This window comes from Brachycentrus maculatus, unplaced genomic scaffold, assembly GCF_059751285.1.
Source record: "Brachycentrus maculatus isolate JH-2025_06_01 unplaced genomic scaffold, ASM5975128v1 h1tg000206l, whole genome shotgun sequence".
NCBI classification, from domain to species: Eukaryota; Metazoa; Arthropoda; class Insecta; order Trichoptera; family Brachycentridae; genus Brachycentrus; species Brachycentrus maculatus.
This window is the reverse complement of record NW_028280957.1, coordinates 1,143,667-1,162,200: the sequence shown is the minus strand read 5'-3', so window position 1 is coordinate 1,162,200 and position 18,534 is coordinate 1,143,667. Positions and strand designations below refer to the sequence as shown.

The 18,534-nt window shown below is 30.7% G+C and overlaps 1 protein-coding gene across 1 annotated transcript in view; it reads right to left on the bottom strand.

Moving 5' to 3' along the window:
* Nucleotides 1-5,657: 5,657 nt before the first annotated feature.
* The window catches only part of LOC148307160 (uncharacterized), a 45,126-nt gene continuing 32,249 nt past the window's right edge, over nucleotides 5,658-18,534 (bottom strand). The window contains exons 7-11 of the mRNA XM_088263881.1: nucleotides 14,599-14,786; nucleotides 8,825-8,916; nucleotides 8,112-8,295; nucleotides 7,246-7,378; nucleotides 5,658-6,518 (exon numbers count right to left, since the gene is read on the bottom strand). Coding sequence (XP_088120007.1) covers nucleotides 6,344-6,518; nucleotides 7,246-7,378; nucleotides 8,112-8,295; nucleotides 8,825-8,916; nucleotides 14,599-14,786 — 772 coding nt within the window. The 3' untranslated portion in view covers nucleotides 5,658-6,343. The remainder of the gene's footprint in view (nucleotides 6,519-7,245; nucleotides 7,379-8,111; nucleotides 8,296-8,824; nucleotides 8,917-14,598; nucleotides 14,787-18,534) is intronic.

The window sequence follows — 18,534 nt, the reverse complement described above, 5'->3', positions numbered from 1 at the left end:
AAGTTCTATATATATGAACCAATTTAGAAACCTTGTTCTTGAATCACTAGAACTTCACTAGAGACATCTATTGGTGAGATGTAAAGAAGCTTTTTACTAAGCAGAAACTCTTATATTAGTATGTGAAGTCCGAATCCTGGATTATAATCACACACAGGAGAAACGCCAGAAAATACCATTTTCATTTTTATTATTTAAGTTTATAATTTGACCAGATAATTTATTTACAACATTTTGAGTGTGTCCAACAAGTATTTGGACACACTCAAAATGTTGTATCTATATTTTTGGTCGTATTTTGATCTGAACCTATTTAAAGTGTATTTAAAACATAATTTCTAAACGATGATTAATAAGAGAACAAGTTTTTTTTAATATATGGTGATGTAAGTATCATCAATACATCAAATATTGCTTTGATAGAAAGGGTCAATATTATAACCTATGTATCTTTTTTTCTAAACGTTCTATTCATAGGCTGTATTTATTTGGTCAGTACCTAATTCGGTATTAAAGACAGCGATTTCTTTAATTTTCGTTAATTGTAATATAATTTATATAAAGGTATAATTAAACCGTCATGAGATAAGCCAAAACGGTCAAAATTAACGTAAAAAAACAAAAAAAAAATCATTTTGTAATATATTGTTCAACAATAATTATTTACTGACCGTATGTGAAACTAATATTATTTACCAATTTAAAGAGCTATAATGAGTTTAGTTATAAAAAGGGTTAATGAATTCAGTTAGATCTTAAATTATTTCAGTTAGAAGTAAATGAATTAATATAGTTCTTAATGAATTAAGATATTGATCGTTAGTATATTTAGTTGGTGATTGTTCATGAACATCGTTACTTATCGTTGATGAATTCAGGTATATGTAATTCTTAATGAAATAAGATATTGATCGTTTATATACTTAGATGGTGACAGTTCATGAATAACGTTACTGATCGTTGATGAATTCAGGTATATATCTTAAATGTATGTGTATTGCATATGTATGTATCGATTTATGTATGTAAATATGAAATATTTTCTTTGTTTTCGTTGTTTATACGTTGACTGGATGATTGTTTTCAGAACCCGTTGAAAACTGCTTCATTAGCAGTTTTTCGGAACTTTTTTGCCTTTTTTTGTATTTTGTAAAATAAAGAAGGTTTTTAATGTATTAAGTAATAAATCGTTAATGAGTTACATTAATAATGCTTTATGAATTGAGTAACTGATCGTTAACGAATAGCACTATTGATCGTGATAAAATAAACCGTTAATGTATCCAGTTACTTATCGTTAATGAATAGCACTATTGATCGTGATAGAAATAAAACTGTCATAACTAGAAACCATTGTCACAATATTAATTTTTTATGTGTTTTTATTAATAAAATACAACTTAGTAGACTCAAAAATCTGTGTTTGATTTAAAAATTAATACATAAATAGAACTAAAACGTTAATATATTTAGTTACTGATCGTTAATCAATAACACTACTGATCATTATCGTATTAAGCCGTTAAGTGTATTTAGTTACTGATCGTTAATGTAGAGAAATTTTTATCATCATCGTTTTCAACAATTAATGTATTAGGTTATTGATCGTTAATGAATGACACAACTGATTTTCATCGTATTAAATAGTTAATGTATTTATTTACTGATCGTTAATGAGTTACACTACTGATCACCATCGTATTAAACCGTTAATGTATTAGGTTACTGATCGTTAATGAATAACACTATTGATCGTCATCGAATAACCCGTTAATGTATAAATTTACTGACCAAATAAACAACCGCCATTAATTTATAATAAGGTTACAAACATTTTAAAAATTTGGTACATGTAATTTTAATTAAAAAAGCTAGGGAATACAACACACAATATATGATAATAATTATGATATTCATACACACAATAAATTGGACGGGATTCACCTAAGAACATCTAGAAAAATCACTTATTTTGGTGTTTAAAATTCACATCTGTAGCTGGATATCGTCATTAATATAAAATACACATAAAAAAGGAACTTTCAAGCTGAAAAATGGCTACAATTTTATGTTTTGTATACATATGTTATATATATTAAATCTTAAACTAGAAATGTATTTACTATTTGATTTTAAACACAATATTTTTGTATTTACTGTCTAAAAACAAGGTATCGCTTGATTTCATAGGAATTCTGCTTTGAAAACACATCCAATTGAAAAACGTATTTGCGAGTATTGAAAAAAATTGATTGTTGAAAAAAAAAACAAAGTTTTTCTTTAAATAGACAAATACATGTTTGAATAATACAATAATTGAATATTTTAGATATTACAGTAATTGAATATTTTGGATATTACAATGATTGAATATTTTGCATATTACAATAATTCAATATTTTAAATACAACAATAACTGATTATTTTGGATATAACAATAACTGAATATTTCGGATATTACAACAATTGAATATTTTTAATATTACAATGATTGAATATTTTGCATATTACAATAATTGAATATTTTAAATATAACAATAACTGATTATTTTGGATATAACAATAACTGAATATTTTGGATATTACAACAATTGAATATTTTTAATATTACAATGATTGAACATTTCGGATATTACAATAAATGAATATTTTGGATATTATCTTCAATAATTGAATACTTTAAATATTAGAATGATTGAATATTTTGGATATTACAGTAATCAAATATTTTTAAATAACAATAATTGAATATTTTGAATATTACAAAATAATTGTATTTCGGATATTTCAATAATTAAAATTTTTGGAAATTACAATAATTAAATATTTCAGGGTTATAACTAAACACCGTTTGAGCATATTACAAAGCGCATGTTGAATAATGTTACATTTTTAATAAAACTAAAAAAAAAGTAAAAAATTATAAGGAGTAACATTATAAGGGTTGATAATATTGACTACAAAGTCACTAATCGTTCAATTTATACGTGGACCCACATTTTAGGTATTTTTCTAAATCCTACAAACTCTACTCGAATATTTGTGATATTTGGGCAGTAATGGCTTTTGTGTATAATTTATCGATATTATTGCTTACAAACACGACAAACTCCAAACGCAATTTCGTTTGAAGCTCGCTACATTTATTATACTCTTAAATGCATATATTACTGATACAGAGGGTTAATTATTAATATGTCCATCGTCAATTGGGAGAAAAAATCGTCTGTGAACGCATTTATTGCTGAGTACGCGGTAGGCGCGTATTACTTACAATGTGATACGCGATTGGCGCGTACTAATGACATATTTTTCCGCCTCCGTAGTGTAATGGTCAGCACGCTCGGCTACCGTTCTGGAGGTCCCGGGTTAGATTCCCAGGGGGGGGGGTCAAATAAATATAAGTGATTTTTTCACTGTAATATTTATTCAATATTACCCTGGACAGGTACCTGAAGCGGAGGGCTGACCACCTTTCCTTCATGTGTAAACGATCAAGATACCACTGCGTTTATATGAAGCAGTGCCCTATGCACCATTGGGGTGCGGATAAGGGTTTTAAAATTATATTTATGACATATTATTAAGTATCAAAATGCAGCTGGCGCGTATTACTGTAATTAACATAATGTCAATTTGATGTAGTGCCCTATGCACCATCAGGTCCAGGTAAGATAATTGTAGAGTTAAATGTAAACATTTTTGTTAACTTGTGTCTCAAACGTTGAAACTTTTCCATGAGGTTAAAAATATCTAGGAATATTGGAAGCACATTAAAATCAACTTCACGGGTTCCAAAATAATTATTTGTATCGCTCACTCCTTTCAACAACGTCATATATAAGTTTAAAAATATAGTAAAATGTATTAAAAATAATATCAATCCACTTGTTGAACTTTTTACTGTGCAAGAGATCTTTTTAGCTAAAACCTGAATGTTTTTTCTCCATTTGAAAAATATTTAGTATATTTAAAAAAAATCAAACAATAACTTTTCTTCAAAATCCATAACAACACGTTCTGCCCTGTAGCGGGTAAGTATTAAGTTAAAAATATGCCGCTTTTGCTGGGATATAGTACATTTTCTGGGCATTCCAAAAACATGCATAACTGAAAATTGTCCATTTTTGATATATGACGTTGTTGAAAGGTGTGAGCGATATGCATATGTGGAATATAATATACATTTATTTGAAAAATTATTTTAATATTGGTGTTTTTTAATATTTACATACATATTGTTATATTTAAGAATAAGATTTAAAAATAAAAATAAAATAAAACACTGACGCAAAATTGCATTATGATTAAGGAATTAAAAATGTATGACGACATTTCTGAATGTATGAAGAATAAAAAAAAAACACAAATTCAAAAAGAAACGTTGATACTTCTTTTTAAATTGTCAAAAATAATGTAAAAAATAATTCCTAATGAGAAATAATCCACCTTTCAAGAACGTCATAAATCAAAAAACTTGATTTTTCAGGAGATCGTTTTTAAAGTTTAAAAATATAACGCAATGCATTAAAATAAAATATCAAGCCACTTATTGAACTTTTAACTGTGCAACAGATCTTTTTAGGTAAAACTTGAAGGTTTTTCCTGCATTTGAAAACTATTTAGTATATTAAAAAAAATAATTAAACAATACCTTTTCTTCAAAATGCAAAAACAACATTTTCTGCCCTGTAGCGGGTAAATATTAAGTTAAAAATATGCCGCTTTTGCTGGGATAAAGTACATTTTCTGGGCATTCCGAAAATATGCACAGCTGAATTGACGATTTTTGATTAATGACGTTCTTGAAAGGAGTGAGCGATATGTGAACAAGTATTTGGACACATTTAAAATAGGTTATAATGGTGTTTTACAAATACAATTTTAAATACATTGATTTTACAGGGTAACAATATAATACTAAACATCTATGTAGATATTTCAAAAAACTCTTAAATATACGAAAATTACTTAAATTTCTATCAATAATATCAAATTTATGGGTTTCCAATTAATTTAATGGGTATTCTACAGAATAATTAAGGTTTTTAAGGCTTGGTCGCATGGGTAAGGTTAGGAAAATAGCATAAATTTATATATTACATTTGTAATTCACACTTTATTTTTTTGGTCAACTTTCTCGACCAAAATACATTTTTTTTTATTTTTTAAAATCATCATACATATCGCTTTTCTTCATGTTAGGACAACCAATTAACATGCATTTCAAAAGAAATATTTTTATATAATAAACCTTTTTGCACATTGAACAGAATATTTTTTTAAAGATATGTTTCACATATAACGCAAAAATCACATCTTTGATTCTTTAAATATATTGGAGACAATAACAATTATAATTTTGATAATTTCATTAATTGATTCGGCAGTCACTTTGTGGTAAAATCTATCCATTTTTTATTAATGTTTTACATAGTAAATACCACTATAGTTTTTAGTTAGGGTCGACTCATTATTTTTATTTTTATTAATCACAAAAATTTTTAATTTTTGGTTAGTATAGTGTTTACTATGTAAAACATTAATTAAAAATGTATAATATTTAAATTGAAAAAAAAATACTATAGCGAGAAACTCGAAATTTTTCACGTTTAATTATGTTTAAGTGGAAATAAAAACACATTCTGGTTCTACTTTTAATTTTTTATGATAGCTATTTGTGCTTTTAAATACGTAGTCAAACACCATGTTTGATAATGATGTAAGTAAAAAATATAAAAACACGTGTCATTTGAAATGTTTTAAGATAAATAATTGGTAATAAAAAATGTTTAATTGTTTTTATTTTTATTTTTAATTTCTCGTGACAGCTGTTTCACTCTGCAAGGGCATTGTCAGACACCGGGTTTTATAATGATACAGTAGACATCGAAATACGTGACCCGTAAAATATTGCCAAAAAATGGTATTTTAATATAGATTTCCGATGATATTTTTATTTGCCAGACTGTATTTATTGCCAGACTGTATTTAAAAAGACTGTATTTACATTGCCAGACTGTATTTAAAAAACACAAATATTTTAAGTGTATTTAATATCAAATTTATGTAGTTGACAATGAAGAAAGATCATGTTTTAAGAATCTGTGTAAATTGAGAATCCTGAATCTTAAAATACTGAAAACTAATAATGCTGAAATTGATAAACATGAAACTGAAAAACCTGTAAATGAAAAATCTTTATGGTTAAAATTCTGAAACGAATAATCCTTAAAACTCAACATGTTGAAAACATAAAAACCTAAAATCAAACAAATGCCTGAAAATCCTGAAAACTGAAAATTCTGAAAAATTAAAAAGTGTAAAATTCCAATTGATCTCTTTAGAGTACATGAAGGTTTTCGCATGATTTTGATTTGGAGTCTCGAGCCCAAACTCTTCCGAGGAGACCTCGGACTTTAAGGCTTGCGGAAAGCCTTGCTCCTCTCTGTTTCCGGGGGGTGCTTTGCGCGCTTCCTGTTCCGGTGTTACCTCCCCTTGTGGATGCGCCGCGACGCCTTAAAAAATAAAGGAAAAAAATTATATTTTTATTTAGTATCATCAATAATTTAAAAGAGAAATTCAAATAATTTATTCAAATATATAATCTGCATAATTCATAAACCTTTTACAATATTATTAATAATTTTTCTTAAATATTTTTTATAGTTCCAGTACACCAAATTACTGTGTTTACTTCAGGTACCTTAATGATAATTTCCACTCACTCCTCCTTTCCTCACTCCTTTTAAGAACGTCATTAATCAAAAATTGTTAATTTTCAGGTGTGCATGTTTTCGGAATGCCCAGAAAATGTTCTATATCCCTGCAAAAGCGGAATATTTTTAACTTAATATTCACCCGCAACAGGGCAGAAAGTGTTGTTTTTGTATTTTGAAGAAAAGGTATTGTTTAATTATTTTTTTTTTAAATATACTAAATATTTTTCAAATGGATAAAAAAACTTTCAGGTTTTACCTTAAAAGATCTGTTGCACAGTTAAAATTTCAATAAGTGGCTTGATATTTATTTTTAATACATATTATTATTTGTTTTAACTTCTAAAACGATCTCCTAAAAAATCAAGTTTTTTAAAATATGACGTTGTTGAAAGGAGTGAGCGATATATGAACGTGGAAGAGTCTAAGAGTGTTTTTGTAAAGACACATTGGTGTAGGGTTCGATTCTGTCTGCCTACTCCTGCGGAGAAACAGCTTGATGGTTAACTAATAAATTAGTTTGTACCTTCTCTCTGGATGTTCTTGCTTGAGCCTGATCTGCGTCAGCAACCCAACCAGCAACTCGTCCACGTTGTGATTGATTCCAACAGATGTCTCTATAAACTTGCAGTCGTACGATATAGCCAAACTTTTGCCCTCTGTAACGAAATGAAATTTGAAAAAAAGTATCATAATAAAATATTAGACAATTACACCTACTCTAGACGACTAGAAACTGCTGATATACGAATAATTAGATGGTTACTGGAGTGTCCCTTAGAGGCAAAATAAAAAGTTCACGAATTTGTGGAAGCCTTGCTGTAACAGGTATCAAAAGTAAGGTATAGGATAGGTAATTGAGATGGTTAGGGCAGAGAACGTGAAAATATTGTGAACCAAGCAATCGGCGTGGATCTTTCTCGATAGACATCTAGAGGAAGACCAAAGAATTCATGGATGCTGCTTAAAGATAACATAATTCGAAGGTCCATAATAGAAGGACCTAAAACATGAGGTCGAGGAGAGCTGACACCAGCATTCTACAAAGATGATAAGTTGGGATAGAGTCAGGAAGAAAAAGAAGAGATTGAAGAAATTGTTACGTTTCTTGATCATCTAGGTGTCGTTGCCCATGACAAAAAGACCAACAACCTGATGACGAGGAGAGCTGACACCAACACTCTACAAATACGATAAGTTGGGATGGAGCCAGGAAGAAGAAGAAGATAAAAGGTCGTAAGAAGATGTTAGCTTTTTTGGTCGTCCAGGTGACGTTGTCCATGATAGAAGGACCTACAACCTGAAGACGATGAGAACTGACTCCAACAAGTCAACAAAGACGATAAGCTAGGATGGAGCCAGGAAAAATAAGAAATTGGTTGAAGATGTTACCTTCGGTGGTCACTGTCCTACTCCTCACCAGGTCGGCCTTGTTGCCGACTAGGATTCTGGCCTTGGTGGGCCTGTTGGCCTTCAGGGCTCGCAGCCAGCCCTCGGCAGACCTCAGGGACCCCCTGTCGGAGCTGCTGTACACCACGCAGTACGCCTGCGGCTCCGGACCTTCGACCTCCACATCCTGAAAGACCCATCATTAACTGAAATGCACTTTCTTCTTCCAATCAAATCTATTTTTAAATTCTAAAAGACTATTCATTGACTGAAATGCACCTCCTTCTTCCAATCAAATCTATTTTCACATCCTAAAAGACCAATTATTAACTGAAGTGGAGTCACTTTTACCAATGTACAGCCAATAGGATTCATGTAATTAAAGATCTATTAAAAAAGATTAGACATATAAAAATGGTACAAATTATGTTTTAGAAAACTAACTGGTCCAATACATCATCCAAGTACTTAGAAAAAATCGGTACTTAAAAAAAGTACGCAAAAAGAACGTACTTAATATTTTTTTAGCAAAGCACCCAAACAACTGTGGTCAAAAAAGTTAGTAGTTCTGTATTAGAAAAATCTGTTCAAAATTCAAAATGGTAAAAAAATGGTGCAATTTATGATTAAAAACACAACTGAAAAAAAAAAAATAATAATATAAATTCAATATCATGAAAAAATGGTTCAATTTATGATTTTTAAAAAAAACTCACTGGTCCAACACAGCACCCCTGGTCCAAAAATACCAACTCCGACTCTTCTCCTGCCAACAGCACGGACACAGATTTTTCTCCGGAGTCATCATCTATAATCACGTAACAAACGGATATATTATTAAAGAACATTTTTTTCAAAATAAAAATATAAAATACCAAAAATTAACGATGTACGATACATATTCAAATGGTGATAAAAGGAAAGATTGCTTTATTAAATAAAGAAATTTAACATATTTAAAAAAAAAAAAACTCACACATAAGACATACAAAATTTTATTTTCAACATTTAAATTTTACTTTAAAAAATACAACATTTTGAGTGTGTCCAAATACTTGTACACAAAATCTGGATTATCTCCAAGGAGTTAATTTTATATTATTTTTTGACATCTCACCAATAGATGTCTCTAGTGAAGTTCTAGTGATTCAAGAACAATGTTACAAAATTGTTTCATATATATAGAACTTCCAAGAATTCGAGTAGTGTGGTTTTCAACAATGGGTAGATTTGGTGAATGTTACACGTGTGTAAAGTGATCACTTAAACCAGCCTATGACGGTCCAGACTTCCATATTCTTCTACATCTTTGATGAGATGTCAAAAAATACTATTTAAATATATTTTGAAACGTATTTCAATGCACATAACATCATAATAGTCACAAAATAGTTAAAATAATCAGTCAATATTACCAATATTTTGAATGTGCAAAATAAAAATGTAAGATATCATTTGTTCAAAATGTTATATCTCCTAAATTTCCTATGAAATATTTGTCAATTAATTGAAATTTACTCCCGAATATTATTTTAAAATATGTTAATTTAATTTATATTAAAATATTGTTAAAAAAAAACCATTTAAAAAACTAAACTAAACTAAACTAACCATCACGCCGCTTCCCCGCAGGGGTAGGCAGAGAGAATAGAGCGCCACATCACTCTGTCCTTGCAAACATTCTTCGCCTCTTCCACGTTCATGCATCTCCTCATACATACCCGCCGATTGTTACGACTCCTAACCTGACCACTTTCAAGTATTTGGCATACCTGATCGTGCCATGTTTTTCTCGGTCTTCCTCTGCTTCTTTTCACCCTAACATTCGCCTCATAAACTTGTTTTACCGTTCTTTCCTCACTCATTCGTTCTTCATGTCCAAACCATCTCAACACACCTTTCTTAATTTTATCGATAATGCTTATCTCAGCTTTGCATTCCTTCCTTATTTCACTATTCGCACATCTATCATACATCGTTTTGTCGCACATTCTTCAGAGAGATCGCATTTCGACTGCATTCAGTCTCAGTAATAAAATATTTATTTTAACTTAATTAACACACATTAGGTCTTTTGATTTGAAGTAACTACTACTAGTCTACAGTCTACTACAGTCTACTTTCATCCTTCTTTTGCCAACTCCATGTTTCACTTCCATACATTAGAGTTGGCACCAGGACTCCGTTGTGCACTGCCAGTTTAGCTTCCGCTGATAGGTTTTTATTTGCTATAACTGATTTCAGTGCACCATTCACTTTGTTCCCAGCATTCAATTCGTTCAGCAGTGAATGCTGGGAACAAAGACCGTTTAATTAAAATTTAATGTCTAAATTGTAAAAAAAGTCTATTAAATTGTAATTTAATTTGGAATATTATAAAAAAAGTCTATTGAAAACAATACTGAATGACCTCTGACCTCTCTCATTTATTTCTGCTGTTAAAAAAAGCACATCATTAAAATTCGACCCCACCGCTTCGAAAGCTTAATTAAAGATTTGGAGAAAAATTTGAAATTTTTCGCCCACCAAGAAATACAAATTAACAAGAAAAGCAATTAATTTTTTGTATTTCACTTCAATTAATTAATTCTCAAATATTGTCTGATTCCTTTTGTCAGGGTATCTCTAGATAAAATCATATTACCTTTTTTTGAAAATTAATTAAAACGTATTGACTCGAAAGTTCAAACTCAATACACTGAACTCCTAACTTACACGGTACAGGGTGGCGCAAAATTAATTACCCTATCGGAAGATGTTATAATTTTTGCAAATGACGCCGTACGTCAATTCATATTTGACATTTCGCTCACTCCTTTCAAGGACGTCAAAAATCAAAAATCGTCAATTTTCAGCTGTTCATGTTTTCGGAATGCACAGAAAATATACTATTTCCCAGCAAAAGAGGCATATTTTCAACTTAATATTTTTCCGTTGAAAAGTGTTGTTTTTGCATTTTGAAGGAAGGGTATTGTTTAATTATTCTTCGAAGTTAACTAAATATTTTTTAAATGGAGAAAAAAACCTTCAGGTTTTACCTAAAAAGATATGTTTCACAGTAAAAAGTTCAATTAGTAGCTTGATATTTTTTTTATATACATTGTATTATATTTTTAAACTTTAAAAACCTTCTCCTGAAAAATCAAGTTTTTTGATTTATGACGTTCTTGAAAGGAGTGAGCGATTTGTAAACGAGACAGCTGCAGTATACAAACGAATTGATAAAACGGCCACAATCTTTGCATATATGTATATACGCCGATTATTCCGACTTCTAACCAGACCACTTTCAAGTGTTTGAAATACTTGATCATGCCATGTTTTGATCGGTCTTCCTCTGCTTCTATTACCAACAACATTCGCCTCATGAATGTGCTTAACAATCTTCTTCCACTCATTAAAAAATCTAGGAGTTTCGAAAATTTGAGAAGTGAGGTTGTCAATTATGGGTAGAAAGTGAATGTTGTTTGTGTATAAAGTAATAAATGATCAACCAGCCTATGAAAGTTCATAAGCCCTGTACATACTCAGACTTCCATATTCTTCTTCATCTATGTTGAGATGTCAAAAAAATAATATTAAAAAAACTCCCATAATTGGAGATAATATAGATTTGTGAACAAGTATTTGGACACACTTAAAATGTTGTTAAATAACATGAATATTCCATATTCTTCTTCATCTATGTTGAGATTTCAATATTAATTAATTGATTCCCTTTGCATTTAATTTTGTATTCACTTTACATATATTCGTCTCTTTTGAGACACTTATTATACGAATATAATTGTGTTGCTTACTTTCAAAATCCGCCAGATCCATTACGTCGATTTTACGAAAATGCAAAATTCTCCGGGTAACATCTATGTTTCAAAGATTTGTCTATCTTAAATAAAATATTATGAAACAGAGAATTTTCCCATTTTTTTGAAATTTTTCAGTATTAAAAAAAACACGTCACCTTAATGTTTTACCTATCCCCGCTCTGTGATCGGCCGATATGGGTCAAAAGGCAAGTTCCATGAATTTAGCGGAATTTGAATTTTTTTAAATTTTTTTCTATATTTTAAATTCTTTAGCATTATATGACATAAATTCAAATACAAAAAAATATGAATAAAATGAATAAAATATAAATATGAATACAAAAAAATCATACAAAGGCATGACCTGTGTGTGGGTATACAATATAATTTACTCATAGTAAAGGGTATAAGGGTAAAGGTATTTAAGTAGAACTAGAATAATAGTAATAATAATAATAATATAAAAATACAACGCTATTTTAATTTTTTTTTAGGGTTTTCAAGTATATAAATAGTTTAAACAATAAAACCCACAATTGGCATTCCGATACAGTATTTATTTTGAAATCTTATAAAATTGGATCTGGCAGATTTTGAAAGCAGGTAACACAATTCTACTTAAGCCATATCCATTGACGACTCACTCCATCCCCTAACTACCCATCCCCTGTGTAGGGGCTGTAGAGTTGGCGCTGTGCCATGCGACGTTTCTCCAATGTTGCAATATTTAATGGCGTGGTAATGTGGAACATATTGGTGTCCATGACCAGAATATTCGCATGAAATTTTTAATAAAAATGGCAATTTGTAACGCATTTATCAACCAGTGACGTAATGGAAGGATCCAAGATGGCATTTTATTATTTTAAGGGGTAATTTTAAATATAGTGGAACTCCGGAAATTCAAAATCCCAGGAAATTCTAACAAGATTTTGAAGAAAAACATTGAAGGAAAACATTTTTTTTAAAACACCCAAATACTGAAGAACACATTAATTACTTCTTTAAAATTTTCGAGTTAAATTTAATTTTGTTTAAAAATTATTAAAACGTTAATAAAGTATATTTATCAACTTTTTAAAACAGTATAAAATAAAACTAATATTATTTTTGGAACTTTTTTCCAGAAGGTTTAGTGATGAGCATATTGTCATCGTCAGGAATAGTTATGAACAAACCTTAATATTTTTGACGTCTCATCAAAGATGAAGAAGAATATGGAAGTCTGGGCAGTTACGGGACTGACGACCGTCATAGGCTGGTTTAAGTGATCACTTTACACACGTGTAACATTCACCAATTCTACCCATTATTGACAACCACACTACTCAAATTCTTGGAAGTTCTATATATATGTAAACCAATTTAGGAACCTTGTCCTTGAATCACTAGAACTTCACTACAGACATCTATTGTCAAAAAATAATATGAAAATAACTCCTGTAATTGGAGATAATCCAGATTTTGAGAACAAGTATTTGGACACATTCAAAATGTTGTAAACAAACCTTAACACTAAAACCTATAGAAAAAAATACACATCAAACATAAAAGTGGTTAAAAACAATTTATTTTATTTTATTTTGTGACGTTTAAAATGTTTAGAAGTATTTTCAAACCTTTCATCTTTTGACCCTCATCCAGAAAAATATATAGGTCACTGCATCGTTCTAAGGTGGCTATATCTTTATCGCTAATTACATGAAGGTGAGGTGATCAGTCTTGATGCTTCAGGTACACCAACCCAGAGTGATATCAAATAAATATCACTTAGAGAACAGACAGAAGAGAAAACACCAAGGTAACAGATGAGGCTCAAAGAATCGCGGAACAAAAGAGGAACTGGGCAGGTCACGCGGCATGTATATCTGAGGATCGATGGATTATAGATGGATAGCGCTTGATGTAATGAACAGGACGCATAAGCATGGGCAGGCCCCAGACAAGATGGTCCGATGACATTAGGAGAGTGCACTGGAAGAGAGTCGCGTCTAACAGACAACTGTGGAAGTCCAACAGGGAGGCCTTTGTTCAATACTGGACACAATAAAAAGGCTGAAGAAGAAGAAAGTCATGTGGCACGTTTGTCTGGTGATAGATGGACGAAGAAAATGCTTGACTGGAGGCCTAGAAGCTTGGGTAGGCCCCAGACAAGATGGACAAAACAAATGCTTGACTTGAGGCCTAGAAGCGTGGATAGGCCCCAGACAAGATGGTCCGATAACATTAGGAATGTGGCGGGCCTGCATTGGAAGAGAGTCGCGTCCAACAGACAACTGTGGATGTCCAAGAGGGAGGCCTTGGTTCAATACTGCACACAATAAAATGGCTGAAGAGTCACGTGGCACGTTTGTCTGGTGATAGATGGACGAAGCAGATGCTTGACTGGAGGCCTAGAAGCGTGGATAGGCCCCAGACAAGATGGTCCAATGACATTTGGAAAGTGGTGGGCCTCCACTGAAAGAGAGTCGTGTCCAACATACATCAATACTGGACTCAAGAAGAAGGCTGACGTACATAAGTAAGTAAGTATATTTATTTTTAGCCTTATGGGAATCAAATCTACAGCCAAATGCATGTCATTAAGCAGTGATTACTCTGCACTAAGAGCGGACTTGAAATAGACCTATTTACACGGGTCGTTATTTTAGTGTATTGTGTCATTTTAGAATCTTTTCTCCTACCTATGCTGGTGTCGTAAGCGTGCAGGTACTCCGAGGTCATGAACTGGCTGACCAGCGAGGACTTGCCGACTCCGGGGGCGCCCAGTACCAGAACCCTGTAGGGGGCCGGAGGGGGAGCGCTGGCGGAGGACTCCCGGGAGCTGGCCAAGCTGGGGGGCGCCGAGGCTCTTGGGGCCAGGTGCTCGGTGCTGGAAATACAAACAATCAATCAATTTACAACATTTTGAGTGTGTCCGAATACAAAATTTGGGTTATCTCCAATTACGGGAGTTATTTTCATATTATTTTTTTGACATCTCATCAAAGACGAAGAAGAATATGGAAGTCTGGGCATTTACGAGGCTGACAACCGTCATAGGCTGGTTTAAGTGATCACTTGACACACGTGTAACATTCACCAATTATACCCATTATTGACAACCACACTACTCAAATTCTCGGAAGTTCTATATATATTTACCAATTTAGAAGCCATTGGTGAGATGTAAAGAAGCTTTTTTACTAAGCAGAAACTAATCTTACAAGAATTTGAGTGTTTGATTTAAAATTAATACATAAATTAAAATGGAGTTCTACAAATCAATAAATAAATTAGTTACTACATTGCCTAACAATTTTCAAACTTGTAAATAAACACACATGACCACTGTCACGGTTAAAATTAGACAAGCACTGTTCATGTGCCAGTATGGAAAGCTCGCCACTGGTTTCATTATCGATTATACATGTGTATAAGTTTCAAAAATCAATTAGTATGGATGTTCCATTACGGAAAGTGGCGCAACGTACTGAATCGTGCACTCCATCGCAGGTGGGGGAGTTATTGACCCCCGGCGTTTGGGCTATCTTATATCGCCCGTGTTAACGGCCCCGTTAACGTTAACCGTGCGAATAACGCAACGTTATTAATTTACAAGAATGGTAGTTTCACGTTTAAAGTGCCAAATTTGCTCACTTTGTGAGGTTTGTTCAAAATGAGGGTTGATTTAACCCTTAAAATCATGATTTATTTATTATTATTTTAAAAAATCTGTGACAACAATCATGAAATAATATCGTCAGCACGCTCTGCTACCGTTCTGTAGGTCCCGGGTTCGATTCCCAAGGGGGGTAAAATAAATATAAGTGATTTTTTCACTGTTATATTTATTCAATATTACCCTGGACTGATACCTGAAGCGGATGGCTGATCACCTTTCCTTCATGCGTAAACGATCAAGACAACACCGCGTTTATATGACGCAGTGCCCTATGCACCATTGGGGTGCGGAAAAGGGTTTAATTATTATTATTATTTTATTAAATTATACATACATAAACAATTAACACTAAAAATTTCTAAATCTCGTTTCTATTATCCCCTATCGTAAAAACTAATATTCAAATAGTAAATAAATATTTTACTATCTATACGCGAACAAAATTGAAATGAATACACCAAGCAATTAAATACATTCTCTATGCCCTTGATGATAAAGCCTGTATTCCCTTAACGTTTTGTAATAACAAAACCAAAACGTTTTTATTACATGCTCGTACGTGTTTCTCTACGTTCTGGATTTCTAGTCGTAAATTTTAACCGATGGTTAACTGCAAACTGACAGTTAGTCTTAATTAGATAAAATATCAATTAAATACAATGTAATTTGATGGAAAATTATTTAAAAATGGTTTTCATGAGTAATTCGGGTCAAATTTTGTATAATTTGTATACAAAAAGTATTTAATTGGACGTACCCGTTTATGGTTTGAGGTTTACGAAAAGACATTGTTAGTTTCCATGTTAATCTGTGAATATATATATATATATATATATATATATATATTTATATATATATATATATATATATATATATATATATATATATATATATGTATATATATATATATATATATATATATATATATATATACATATATATATATATATATATATATATATATATATATATATATATATATATATATATATATATATATATATATATATATATATATAAATATATATATATATATATGTATATATATATATATATATATATATATATATATATATATATATATATATATATATATATATATATATATATATAAATATATATATATATGTAATAAAATAACTAGGTACCTACCTATACATTTTATTAAGTACTTACAAATAGTACCTACATAAAACAGTTACCACCAGATGTCGCATGCGTCGCACAGAATTAAACAAAAGAGATCCGATAGAAAAATTAACTGTCAGAATCAGATAGATAGATAGATAGATAGATATAAAAATTATTATAAAGATAAATTAAGAATAAACTTTAATTACAAAGCAACACATTGTTTATTTTATTATTATACACCCACTTTACATATTATTTACACTTTTCAAAAGGAAAATATTACCACGTTATATATATATATATATATATATATATATATATATATATATATATATATATATATATATATATATATATATATATACACTGCTAAATATAAAATACGTTACAACAGACCCCGGTTTTCCCTTCCTTGTTAGTTTATATCAGACCCTAATATTCAATAACCTCAAAATAAACTCATGTAACAATCATCCCAAATTGTTTGCGGTATATTAATTTCTCGGCGGTTTCAGTTCGAATTTCCATATTACCACGGAATTCATATCGGTTTCGCCTTCTGAAAATATAATATTTCATATTCATCGATATTCAAGTGTAACGATATTCAAATTATTAGCAACGGATCATTGAAAAATGTTTTTATTAGTGATATTTAAATGGATAGCGAGAGAATGATTATGAAAGTATATTTGGCAAATGTGAGCGAGAGAACAGAACGAGGACGGTAAGAAAGAGACTTTGCACGATCAGATCAATCAGAACCTAAAATCTGGTGGAGTTAAAAGTCTGCGTTATCGGAGGGCATGTGTGACTAGATATATGGATGTGAAGGAAGCGAGGAGTTTACGTCATGATGTACACACTCTTGTGTGGCCTTCTATCCTCTCAGCCTACCCCTGCTGGGAAACGGCGTGATGGTGGTAGTAGTATATATATATATATATATAGATATTATATATATATATATATATATATATATATATATATATATATATATATATATATATATATATATATATATATATATAAATATATATATATATGTATATATATATATATATATATATATATATATATATATATATATATATATATATATATATATATATATATATATATATATATATATATATATATATATATATATATATATATATCATAGGAATTACGCAGACTTTTGACACCACCAGATTTTAGGTTCTGATTGATCTGATCGTGCAAAGTATTTTTCGGCCGTCCTCGTTCTGTTTTCCCGCTCAAATTCGCAACATATATTTTCTTAGTCGTTCTCTCGTTATCCATTGCTCTACATATCCATCCCACCTTGAAGAACTCTTCCTAATCTTTTCAATTATCCCTTGTTCAGCCTTACATTCCTTTCTTATTTCTTCGTTTTATAATTCTGTCATAGAATGATTTTCCACTCATTCGTCTGAGGGAGCGCATTTCAACACCTTTCACCCTGCTTCTATGTCGAGATGTTAAAAATGTAAAAAATAATTCCCAAGCGGAAAATATGCAGATTTGTCAATTTAGAAGTATTTGGACGCACTCAAGATGTTATATAATTTATATTTGAAGCACTGACTTAGTTATTTTCCATTTTATAATTAAAAGGTAAATTTGTTTTAAAATCACTATACTCGTTAATATTTTATTATAACTTAATTATAATGTCTACCGGTTTCGAAGCTAACCGCTTCTTTATCAAGACTGATAATTTTAAATATTAATCAGTCTTTATCTTTACCGCTTCTTTGCGCGTTATCTTCGAAACCGGTAGACATTATAATTAAGTTATAATCAAATATTTAAAGTG